At 35.4% G+C, this 12,250-nt stretch overlaps 1 protein-coding gene across 1 annotated transcript in view; it reads left to right on the top strand.

Moving 5' to 3' along the window:
* Positions 1–12,250, top strand: part of RYR2 (ryanodine receptor 2) — a 352,078-nt gene that overhangs the window by 100,388 nt on the left and 239,440 nt on the right. Inside the window, 1 exon segment of the mRNA XM_085219664.1 lies at positions 4,525–4,629. Within this exon segment, the coding sequence (XP_085075790.1) occupies positions 4,525–4,629 (105 nt within the window).

Genomic DNA, 12,250 nt, shown 5'->3' with positions numbered 1-12,250 from the left:
TGAAGTCTAGAAGGATCTGCCAAGAAATCATTTGAGTGCCCAGTGCGTACAAAACAAGCTTAGTTGTAACTGTGATTAACTGTGTGTATGGAAATGAAAAAAACCTTTATCCTATTCTTTCATGCCAGAGGCAACTTCATTAAAAACTGTCTTATCAAAGCCACGGAAGTGAAAGATGAAATTGATTAGCTGTTTAAAAACACCTGTAGTACAGCTATGCAAATGTTAATTTTTAATTCTTGTGATTATTTCTGAACCAATTTGTTATTTGAAAATTCTTCCTAAGAACACAAATACAGAAGCCATTATTTGTGACTACTTATGCAGAGTATTCTTCCTGTGCAAGAAGTGTGCCTGTTAAATTCACTGAAAATTGTCACTTTTTTTGCCTTTAACTAGAGTAATTTAGAGAAACATGGATTCCATTTCAGATACTGGTTTTAGAGGAAAATTGAAAGTTTTTGGAATCTAATTGCAATGGAAAAGCATGTGAGCATCTTTGGGAACAACATGCTTGTTGGTTACGTGTTGTACCTCAGTTGAAGGCAACCTTTAAAAGTTGCCATTACAGATTGGCTAATTTGAGAGAAAAGATGTAGATGGCTTTTGATGGGAGACTTACAAAATGTGCAGCATGGTGCAGCTAAATAATTCCTGCATGAACTTACTTGATTCTTTTTTTTTTAATTTATATGAAGTCTCATTAGATTAAATTTATTCAATTCAGCCTTAGAGATGCAATATGTCATTGCAAAATGATTTGCTTCTCATCCATCTCATGAGATACTAATGTTTTTATTGAAGGGTGATGATGATGCCTATTTAGATCAGAGGAGAAATAAGAGTAACTGTAAGCCTAGAAAAACAACTTGGAAATTTTCAAATAACTAGGTAAAGAAATAAAGCTGAAAGTAAAGCTGCTTATTTCTAGGGGTGGAATTATGTTTGCTGATAACATATAATATTCTTCAGTCCTGTACTAATCTTTATGCGGCAGAAATTCTGTTTATATTTGCAGGATCATATGGACCATAATATATGAACAAGTAATATGTTGTTGTGGGCTGTTAGCACTGTGTGATGCTCAGTGTAATGATAGGGAGAGACTGCATTTTAAAACAGCCTCTTAGTTTTGTGGTCATCATACTATATTATGCTTGTAAATAATAATTCACTGTAAACTGAAAAAGTGCATAACTGAATGCATCCAGTATCCATGATTCATATGTGGGTTGGACTACAGTTACAAATATTTTTAAAATAACATTTCAAAAGCTTTGCTTATAACACCTTTTTAATGAAGGATATGATTATCTAATTTGCAAATCTGCCTTCCATGGAGTAAAACATAATTTACTATGCAAATATTAGTACAGAAAATGAGTGTACACAGGAAGAATAAAGAATTCTAAAATTATCTAAATAATCTAGTAATTACTTCATTAATATGGAAGCTTTAATAATTTAATGTGAGGATTATTTTACTTTTTTTTAGTTTTCAGCCTGTAAGGTGCTGCTACAGACAATGATGGAGTATCAATAGAAACAATTAAAAGTAATTATTTGTTCTTCAAGCAGTCCTGAATCTTCTTTTGAAGTGTTAAGTTCAGATCCTAGTTTATGTTACGTAACTTATTTTTTATCAAGCTGTTTGCTTGATAAAGAAGATAGAAGAAGAGAATAAGATGACAAAGAATGCAGATGATCATCAATGTGCTTATTGATATCTGTTGATCTCTTTCCATTTGGTCATCCTTTTCAGTATGAATTATATTCTACTCGGAATTAATGATTAATTATTATCATTAAACTGCTGAAAATTTACAGCCGGTTACAGGTTGCTTTGATATTAATTAAAAGCATACATCAGTGGTTGGTTGTTCAACACAGAGCAAAATATTTTAAAACTTTTGATAATTTAATGATGTATTCATAGTCTATCAGAGCAATTGTAAAGCTAAGTACTTAATTACTTAATTAATCGTTAATCTTATCTGTGCATCTGACTTGTCCTGAGAAAAGCCAGTTATTGCAAACTTGTTGCTATAGCTTCCCATTGCAGCCCTCATACTATGTGGTCACTTTCAGGACTGGAAACTAAATCCACATGATTTTTCTGAAGATATTTCCTCTATCAGAAATGTTAGACAGCCATATGCACCACAGCATGTCTTTATATTAAATATTCCATTGTCTCTGAGGACAATGTGAAGGAGAACGGAGTTGATGAAGGGGGAGTGGCGTGGTTGTGATGGTTTGTTCGCTGAGTGACATGATGGGGGATTTTTCCATCTTTTAGCAGATATAAAATGTAGGGATAGTTAGTAAAAGTTTTGATAGTTTATGAAATTGTATGTGAGATACATACTATGCCAGGAAAAAAATCTTACTGTAAATGATAGCAATAACAGTTAGGAGCATAGCTACAGTGAATTTAATATAAATTAAAACCAAATGCATGTAGAAAATACAGCCTTGGCTCATTTCTGAGAAGTGTAAGTGTTTTGATTGCCAGACGAGATTGATTAAATTCTCACCAAGGAGAACTTGAGGCGAGCTGGGGCATTAGACTGTAAATTTCTGGGAGACTTTCTATAATGGGGAATTGTACTCGTGTTTATTGAGGAGAAACAACACCTTGCAACCTGCAATCTTTGAATGCTCTCTTTGCCACTTGTAAAGCATGAGATTAAGGTAGTTCTTAAGAATCTAATGAGTTGCCTGTTGGCTTACTGCTAGTATTAGGAGGAGTATTATGATACCTGAGTAACTACTTAAAATAAATAAATAAATAAATAAAAAAGATAATGAATACTTAAAGGTAAACTGGGACCTGATCCAGCCTTCTTCAAGCTGCACAATTTGCATAAATGTGCATGCTTACAACTTCATCAGTAGAAAGCATCCAGTACCTGAAATTCTGTGATTCTGTGTAAAATGAAACTGAAAAAAATGCCAATGTTCAGTAAAAAATATTCCTATACTAAAATATGCAACTAACATGAGAATGAAAAGACAAAGAATGTCGAAAGAGTTTCTGGAAGCAAGAAAAGGTGTGTAGGAGTTGCATTTTTGTCTATTAACACATGAAAAGATAAGATCCTCATATACAGTCTATTTTTTTTTTTCCTTTGTTATCTTTTAACTTAGACATTCCTATTACAGGCCTGTTAGAATTTTAATAGCAATTTCTCTGATTGTCTGGATGATTAGCTTTTGAATAGCTTTTTTTTCTTTTTCTTTTTTTCCAATCACAATAAGTTTTTATTTTTACAAGACTCTTGTTTTAGGCCAGGTGGAATAGAATATGGAGAAGCATACAGTCCTGAAAGGCTGTGAAGGTAGTGGTTGCTTAGCCTTGACACTCACTGACATATACTTCTGCTATAGAAAATTCATTTTGACTTGGAAACCATGACAAGGATGAAATTATGCTACTACTAGTAGCCTAAAGACTCAATATTGTCTCAAAATCCAACCCCTTTAGTGGCTGAGAAAAAATATGATACCAAAGAAGGAAAGCTAAAATGAGGAAAATAATTAAGACATTTCTGATGAATGATAATTAGCATTGTGAGGACGATTTCTTTCAAGTACAGCAAATATCTGAATTGAAAGGGTTGCGGACATGCACAGTGGTGTTCATTTACTAGTGGTTGAATTTTCAGTATTGTCACTGTTACTTTGTCCTTAATTTCTGCTGTTGTCTATGTTGTAATTTGCATTCAATACTGTCTCCCTTCTAAAAGCTTTCTAAAGATAGAAATGTGGTTCTTATCTTTACTTCCATTATACAATAACAGTGCCTTGCTGGTGCAATCACGGAAAAAATTTGTGTTGAAATGAATCTTGGAGAGCTCCTGCCCACTGATTAGAGCAGGTAACCTTATAAGTTGAGGAATATAAATGATTAATTATTTGAGCTCTGAAGTTAGTTGAGACTGCTTTTGGAGCTTTCGCAGATAAGTTTTGAATGCCACTGAGGGTTGAAATTTCATTACTTTTGGTGGCCTTTGACAGTGTTTTCTACTCTCAGGATGAATTTTTTTCTTCACCTAATATCTAATTGTAATTTTCTTTGGTACAACTTTACTCTGCTCCTCTTCCTTTCATGAGCATCTCCAAGAAGAGTCTGGCTTCACTTTCCCTATGAACACCCATAGACTGGTAAAGATCTGCAAGATTCCCTTTCTTCTCCTTCCATTCAAGCTTCCTCAGCCTTTCCTCTTAGAATGGGTGCTCCATCTGTGACTGTCATGGTGATCCTCTGTAGAACTCACTACAGCTTCCTGGTGTCTGTCTCATATCAGGAGGACCCGAACAGGGTCCAGCACCTCAGTGGGGAAGAATTGCTTCTACTCGCTTTCTGGCAAGTCTTAGCTGTTGCAGCCCAGTATGTGATAGTGGCCTCAGACATGCAGCAGATCTCTTGGATTTGCTGAAATTAAGAGAAATTAGGAGTTTTTGAAACTGGTGTTCAGCAGGTGTATCACTAATGTGATATTGCATTTTTGTTCTATCTAGAATGTGCCACCTGACTTGTCCATCTGCACCTTTGTGCTTGAGCAGTCTCTGTCAGTACGAGCCCTGCAGGAAATGCTGGCCAACACAGAGGAGAAGGCAGAAGGGGTAAGTTTATTAAATCTTCACTGTATTTTTTATTTGTAAAATGCAAATTTCTTTTCCACTGTAACACATTCTTTTTGACTGACACAAGCTTCTAGTGTAATGAATTGCTTACATTTAAACTTCTTCCTTGCTACAGAAATAGTCTGATTTTGTGAAGTTCTGAACATTTGCAGCTTGTGCTGGAGCTTGCCAGGATTGTAAATACCTAACCTTTTGAACGTGTTTCAGATCAATCTAGAGTTACAGGAATATTTTTATTCAGTATCCTACATTATGAGAAATATGAAGATGGATCCCTTGTTTAGAACAGTTAAGACTTTTGATGACTTCTAACTGTATCAAGTTAGACTGTCAGGTGGTTTTAAAATGACTTTTGGTATACGCTCAGGTTTACAGCTGAAAATGTAGTGTTAGTGAGTCTCAGTGGAAACTGACAAGTTTCTGCACTCTGCAGAAAGAAAAATATGGGAATAATGATAATTCTTTTTGATTAACAAATAGCTGTTTACAAATAAATCATATTAGTATTATTTTTTGTTCTCTCTTGTGTAATTCATTTGGTTTACTATGATGTAGTTTAGTGTTCCTCATACATGCTGTAGTAGTAGTGATATGAATGCTATGCTTCAATGTAGATCCTTTGAACAGTAAGCAGGGAAGAGTGACATGGGAGTTTTGGCTGTAGGCACAAGAGTTAATCATATCTCTTTCACTCAAGAAAGTGACAGGAGAGAAGCTTGCCTCTGGTTGCTAGGAATACCTTGAGAAACAAACTTTAAACTAATATACAATAGTTAGTCTCACACAATGCTAGGCACTGAGACTGAAAAAGTTATTTGGAAAAGGAAATCTATGAATGTTATCTCATGGATGATCCAAAATGTGTACTGTCCTTGGGAATTTGTTCTCCAAAAAAAGATTGACTTCATCAACGGGAGAATGAGAAGCACATTTAAAGAAGAGGTGGTCCCAGAGTTTGCAGATCAATACTTCTAAATTAGTATCTCTCTTTGTGGTTGGAAATGGCAGTTGTACTGAAAAGTAGTGATATGTGCTTACTGGTCTTCTGAGACACACATAGGAAAGATTAAGCAAAGTCTCTGCATGTATTTGGTAATTACCTTTTTACAGAGTAGTTTACTCTTAACACCTATTAAATCCCAATACTAGCAGAAAGAGCTACAGCTATATCAACCCAGATAGCTGATGTTCACTGAATAATGAATAGGTTTCTACAGCAAACTTTGCCTAGCTTCTGAACAAATACATTAGCAATCTGCCTGTGTGTCCTTTGCATACTGATGGAGGATATGAGGAGAATAACCTCATAAAGTATGGCCTGTATACTGACAAGGTCAAGTAATTGTCAGTGCAATTATTTATCTTTCTAGTAAGTCTCTGGAAGCCAGAAATCATGGTAATACTGGAATTACTGAATGTAAGCTTCCTGATAAATTAACAGAACTGACATTTGATGTGCAATTTCTATCAAAAATATATAAATGTGAATTGATATTTTTCACAGGGTAGATATTTATGTAGGCAGAATCATACTTGATTTAACATTTGATGACTGATGTAGTTACTTAAAGTTTTGTGAGAAGAAGTAATTTGTACATATATCTGAAGCGCTGTATCTTTTTGGTGCGGTGTCAGTTTTTATTTGGACCAACACTATTTTCTATCTTAGGAGAGAAAAGTATAGCAGCTCCTTGAAGAATTGTTACTGTAATCTGAATTCACTATGAGTTCAATTTTCTAGTGAAGAGAATTCTGCAAAGGGAGATATTTTCAGTCCTCCATTACTTTTCTTTACAATAGAAATCGGTCTTCTGCCTTTTTGGGGAGGGGGTAGTGTTTCTGTGTTTATTACACATTATATGTGCTCTGTCATAGAAGGTCCTACAATCTAGGTATTATTATTTTTTGTTATTTTGACTTAGCTTTTGAGGACAACCTTTTATTACTAGGAAAGCAGGTAAAATGTGAAAATGGAACTCCATGGGTTTTATAAGCATTAAAGACCAGAAAACCTCCAGGCCATCTATTCTCAGCATGATTGTTAGATTTTAGTCAGTCCTCTTATGAGCCCGGTTATTTATTTTTTTTCTTTAAGCAAAATGGGTATGAGAGCAGCCCTTCGGAAAGAAATCTGGGGGCTATGGCTGGTAGCAAGCTGAACATGAGCCAGCAGTATGCCCTGGCAACTAAAAGTGCCAACATACCCTCCAGTGCACCATGCCTACCCCTGCCACTGAATGAGGGAAGGAGTTGTCCTGCTCTGCTTTGCTCTGTGTGGCATCACTTCCTGCACTGAGTGCAGATTTGGGTGTCACAATATGAGGACGTAAAACTGATAGAGAGAGTCTAAAATTCCAACCCACTTGCCATGGGTAGGGCTGCCACCCACCAGCTCAGGGTGCCAGGGCTACATCCAAACTGCCCTTGAATGCCTCCAGGGATGAGGCATCCACAGCTTCTTTGGACAAAATGTTCTAGTGCCTAACCACACTGAGCAATGAATTTCTTCTTAACATCTACCTTAAATTTTCCTCCCTTTTGGTTTAAAGCCATCCACCCTTGTCCTATCACTATCTGTCCATGTAAAAATACTCTCCTGTTCCTGCTTATAAGCTCCCTTCAAGTACTGGAAGGACACAGTGAAGCTAAACATTCCCAGCTTCGTAAGAGTGTTGCTCCAGCCTTAAAGTGCTGTGGCTGTTTTTCAGATGGAAATACCAGATTTTGCAAAATTTTCCATCAAGCTACAAGTGTACTGTGACCGTTGCAGAACTTCAGAAGAAAAAAGGTATCAGGACATATGTGACATGGGATAAGAGCAGGTGTTTTCATAGCCTCAGTTGCTTCAAGAAATGTTTTAGACTTCTTTGTCTAAAACTTTTTGAAATCATCCTCGAGCAAAGGTATTACATGACTGGTAATCATTTAAAAAAAATTTAGAGAGATATGCAATTTAAAATGAAGGAAATTAGCCTTTATAAAGGCTAATTGTAGTAATTCTTGATGAACTATTTTTCAAATGTATTATATTTTAGAAACATCACTAGAAATGTTTTTCTTGTAGGGTAAATATGAGGATTCAAAACACTGCTACTGTCTGTACTTGCCTAAGTGACTAGCTTGAACTTTTGTTCTATTCAGTGTATTTATAATTTGAAAGAGATCAATGAAGTTTTGGAAATGATCTGAGTAAATACAGGAAATTAGATTAGTTTGGCATTAAAAGGATATTTTTCTTTCAGTGAACAATCACAAATTCTTGCATATTTTATTTTGCTTAGAACAGAAACATGCCTTTTTTTTTTTTTTTTTTTGAAACCACTTAAAGACTTTTGATTTGTAAAGCTACACTTGCCTTGGTGTTTTCTGAAATATATCCAACAGTCTTATGATATAAATAATTCATTTGCCATGGTATATCTTTTACATTCCTGCATGATAATTCTTGTAATTTAGGAGAATGAGATGTGAAGCATCTGGATTGTATGCTAAATGCCAACAGCTAGTGAATACACTTTATGTATCTGACATATATGAATACACATGGTGTGTGATTTATATTACATGATGTTATATTACATGTTTTCATTGAAGTGATAGAGAACTCATGGTATATTTGGTCATTTACAGAAGTTCTAAGTCTTTCTGTCAGCTCTCTTTTCACTACGATCTACCAAAAGATCAACGCGAGCCAAATCATCTTGATTTTCTTGTTGTATTATCCAGACAAAGCAATAGCAGGAGCACAGAGAGCAGGAGAAGCCCGTCTGGATGAGAGCTTCATCAACTCCTACTTACTGCTTTGTGCTGTGTCCTGCCAGTGTGAAGCGTGCGCATGGTCTTTTCTTGCTTAGGTATATATAGAAGAGCATGAGACTGCTATGTTTTTTTTTAATATCTTTTTTCTTTCTTTTCAATTTTAGCAGCAAAATTCATCTGCTAATGGTCAAGCTTCATACTAAATGAGCTGCTTACTAGTAACTATCACAGACATGTTGAAATGTTGTATTTCTGTGTGGGAATGGTGTGTTAATGACTTTGTCAGGAGAGATGTCCCAAATTTGCTTATCCTATATTGAGCCAGAGTTTTTTTTCTCTGTTGTTTCTGTGCCCAACTGCATCAAACAACAGCTTTTTGTAGCTTACTAGGAAGAGCATGCTGCTGAAATAGGGATCTCTTTGCATGTCATTTGTAGCAAGAATGCTAATGTATAAGTAATTTCTCTGTTGTAAATGACACCATATGCTATGTACAAGGGCTAGAGTGCAGGTAATGTCTTCTATTGTGTTATGGTGGCCCATGATGTCAGAGGCAATGTTGGTGGTATGGCAGTAGAGGTTGAACCTTCCTACCAATATTCCGTTATATTTTGCTGCCACGTGACAGATGGCAGCAGGGAGTCAGTCTGACAGAATGACATCTGACATTCAAGCGCGAAGCAAAGGTGTGGAAATTCCCCCATGCAGAAAAAAATGGCACCTATTAACATTCACTGATACTTGCTGAACATTTGTGAAGACCAAAGAGCAGATGTTAGCTCGCTGAGATGGTGGGTGGTGGATTTCAGCAATGATGACAGCAGATATTCTGAGGCTCTTGTTCATTGCTGGTGAAAATGCATTGCTGGTGGTGGTAACTATGTTGAAAAATAGAGTTTTGTGGCTGAAAATTAGCCCTCTTAACTAGTGTTATTGTATTCTTTGTATTTGCTATAGTTTCCACAGAAGTAAATAGGAGGCATTACTTTTTCGGTGACCTGTGTGTTAGAATAAGCCAGGATTCTGTATAGATCTGTAGCATATTTATATTGAGATGATTTTAAGCACGTTCAGGAAATTCCCCTTTACTTATTTTTGACCTTTGTTACATACAAGAAGTTGACTGTCATTTCTGATAGCCATTCATTTTTTTAATGGCAATTTTTTTTCAAATTTATTCAAAATAAAAGGTAGTGTTAAATCCTCTCACTTTCCTACAGATTAATCTTAGTTGCCATTCTGACTTCTGAACTCTTCTACGTGTTTTTGGTTCGTTTCTTTTTGCATTTTTATCCTTACTATTTGCATAGCAGCTGTACTTAGTAACTTTATGCCACTGAGATTTCCTAGGCACCTAGGAAAGAAATTGAGAATATCCGTACTAAAAGCACCTAGATGAAATTGAATGGTGTGCATGCATCTGCCAGTTTGATGTAGTGAGCTACCATGAAGACTGCTAAGAAATATTGGCAGAGAGATTAGTAGGGGTAGCTCAAGGTGTGCAGTGATTCTCTCAATTTGGGTAAGAAAACAAGTGGATTTTCTGCTTCTCTGGTTTTTACCAATCAGTTCCCTTAGGTATTATCCCCTTGCCATCTATAATCTCTAGCTTGTTAATATAAATGATTGCAACATACTGATGCCATTCAATAAAGATTCCCTTTGAAGTCCTGGAGTAGGTTTTTTTTTTTTTTTTTTTTTTTTTTTTTTTTTTTTTTCCATTTGTTTTGTTTTTAATACAAATTTTAAGCACAGAGAAATTGTAAATAGGTTAATTTTTTCTTAAAGAACCACACAAGTTGTTGCAGCAATATTCTACTGAATTGCATTTTGACAAAATAAAAGATAAACCTTCTCAATTCCTCCTATTTTGTTGCTGTTCCAGTGTGCTGAAGATTGTTTTGCTACACAAACCTATGTAAAGCTAAAGTTATTTTCTTAAAGCTACTGAATAATTCTCTAAATAAGTCAACACAGTAGGTCAGTCTAGCTATAAAATTATTGCCCAGCATGTGAATTCTAACTGATCATTGTATTATTGATCATTGTATTATTCCTGGTTTTATACGTTTTGATACCTCAGGACTAACTTGTCCAGGTGCAGAGTCTCAGAGATGTGCATGCACATGGTGGAAGTTATACACAGAGTGTGAAATAATGTTAGGATCAAGTCCCAGACATCTTAAACTTGACTCTCAGATTTGTGTATATTTTCATTTTAATAAATCTGTGCTTTGGAGTCTTCAGTGTATTTATATTTCATCTGGGATGTCGTAAAAATTGAATATTTGTGAGATTAGTATAATAGTAATTAGTACTGCGATTTGATGACATTTAATTATTATGCTTTTAAAACAGTTTTTTTTGGATGAATATCTGGTACAATGTTTGCATACAGAACAGAGATAATATAAAATAAGTAATCTCTCTGTTCTATATGTTGAACGAGGCAGAGTTCATATCAAAAGTGTGATGATATACTGTGGAAGGCTATGTTATGAAATAATGATGTGAATTGATTCAAATTAAGGTTTATAGATAACTTGTCATTTTCTATCTTGTTAACATTTGCTTTATTGCTAAGATTATTTTGTAAAATTTAGCGTCATTCTCTTGAAAATGCCAAGTCTGCTTTATGTTTAGGAGAAAGGATTTTTGAATAGAAATTATTTGTGGTTGTATATAATACTTTTCTGATAGTGCTTTAAGTGCAACTTTTCATTAATTACCAGATGAGCTCACAGCTGGGCCAAAGTCTTGATAGCATGCTATTCAGGCATCATATTTTCCTCATTTTGTAATGCTCACAGCTGTAATTTGTTTAAACCACACAATATTTTTCAACAGATAGTTTATAACACTATGTAAACATCTCAAATTATATATGAAAAAATATCCAAATTTACATTTGTGTTATGAAAACTTTTTTGCAGACTTTAGCTTTCTGAAATACTCAGCTAGGTTTGTGAAAATTTTCCAAAACAGAGGGATCCTTTGTCTCATTATTGAGGGTTATAAGTGAGTTTAATGTATATTCAGATGGTTGGTACAAAATGCTGTTGGTGTAGGAAATGCATAGCAGCATTACATGGGCTGGGAGTGTGGAAAATGTTAATGGTGTCTGCAGTGCTGTGTGACAAGAAAGTAGTCTGCTATCAGTCAACTCCATAGGACTTCAGAGCAACTGCATCTGGAAGATTACACAGGGGATTAATTTCTTCTCTTGAAATGTGTTCAGTGTGCTGATCCTTCAGGTGATAACATACCAATACCTTCTGTGGTGATTAGTAGATTTTCTTAATGTAGCTTTGTTTCTAACTCTCTTTCTCTGCAGAGTTCTACACCTTGGGGTGCTTTTAGTGATAATGATACTATACAGGCATCATTGGCTTACATATTGTTCAAGTTTGAATGCGTATAGTCCTCCCCAAAGGGTTTGTATTTGAATGTCAGCTACATGTGAACCATTTGAAAGAAGTGCTGGAGCTAAGTCTGTGAGCCTGAATAGTACAGGACAGATATAATTGTTCATGTTGGAAAGGACCTTTTAAAGGTCATTTAGTCCAATTCCTATGTAATGAAGAGGGACAGCTACAGCTAGCATAGGTTGCCCAGAGCCCTGTCCAGCCTGACCTTGAATGTCTCCAAGAATAGGATATCCACCACCTCTCTGGGCAACCTGTTCCTGTGCCTTGTCACCCTTATTGTATAAAACTTCTTCCTCATACCCAGTCTGAATCTCTCATCTTTTAATCTGAAGTGATTTCTTCTTGTTGTATTCTGACAGAGTGAAGAGTCTGTCCCCTTCTTTCTTATATCCCCTTTATAATCCTAAATATAG

The sequence above is a fragment of the Meleagris gallopavo genome, chromosome 2 (assembly GCF_905368555.1).
Source record: "Meleagris gallopavo chromosome 2, MGAL_WU_HG_1.1, whole genome shotgun sequence".
In the NCBI taxonomy this organism is placed as follows: domain Eukaryota; kingdom Metazoa; phylum Chordata; class Aves; order Galliformes; family Phasianidae; genus Meleagris; species Meleagris gallopavo.
Note: the sequence above shows the minus strand (reverse complement) of the source record. Positions and strands in the feature narration are given on the sequence as shown.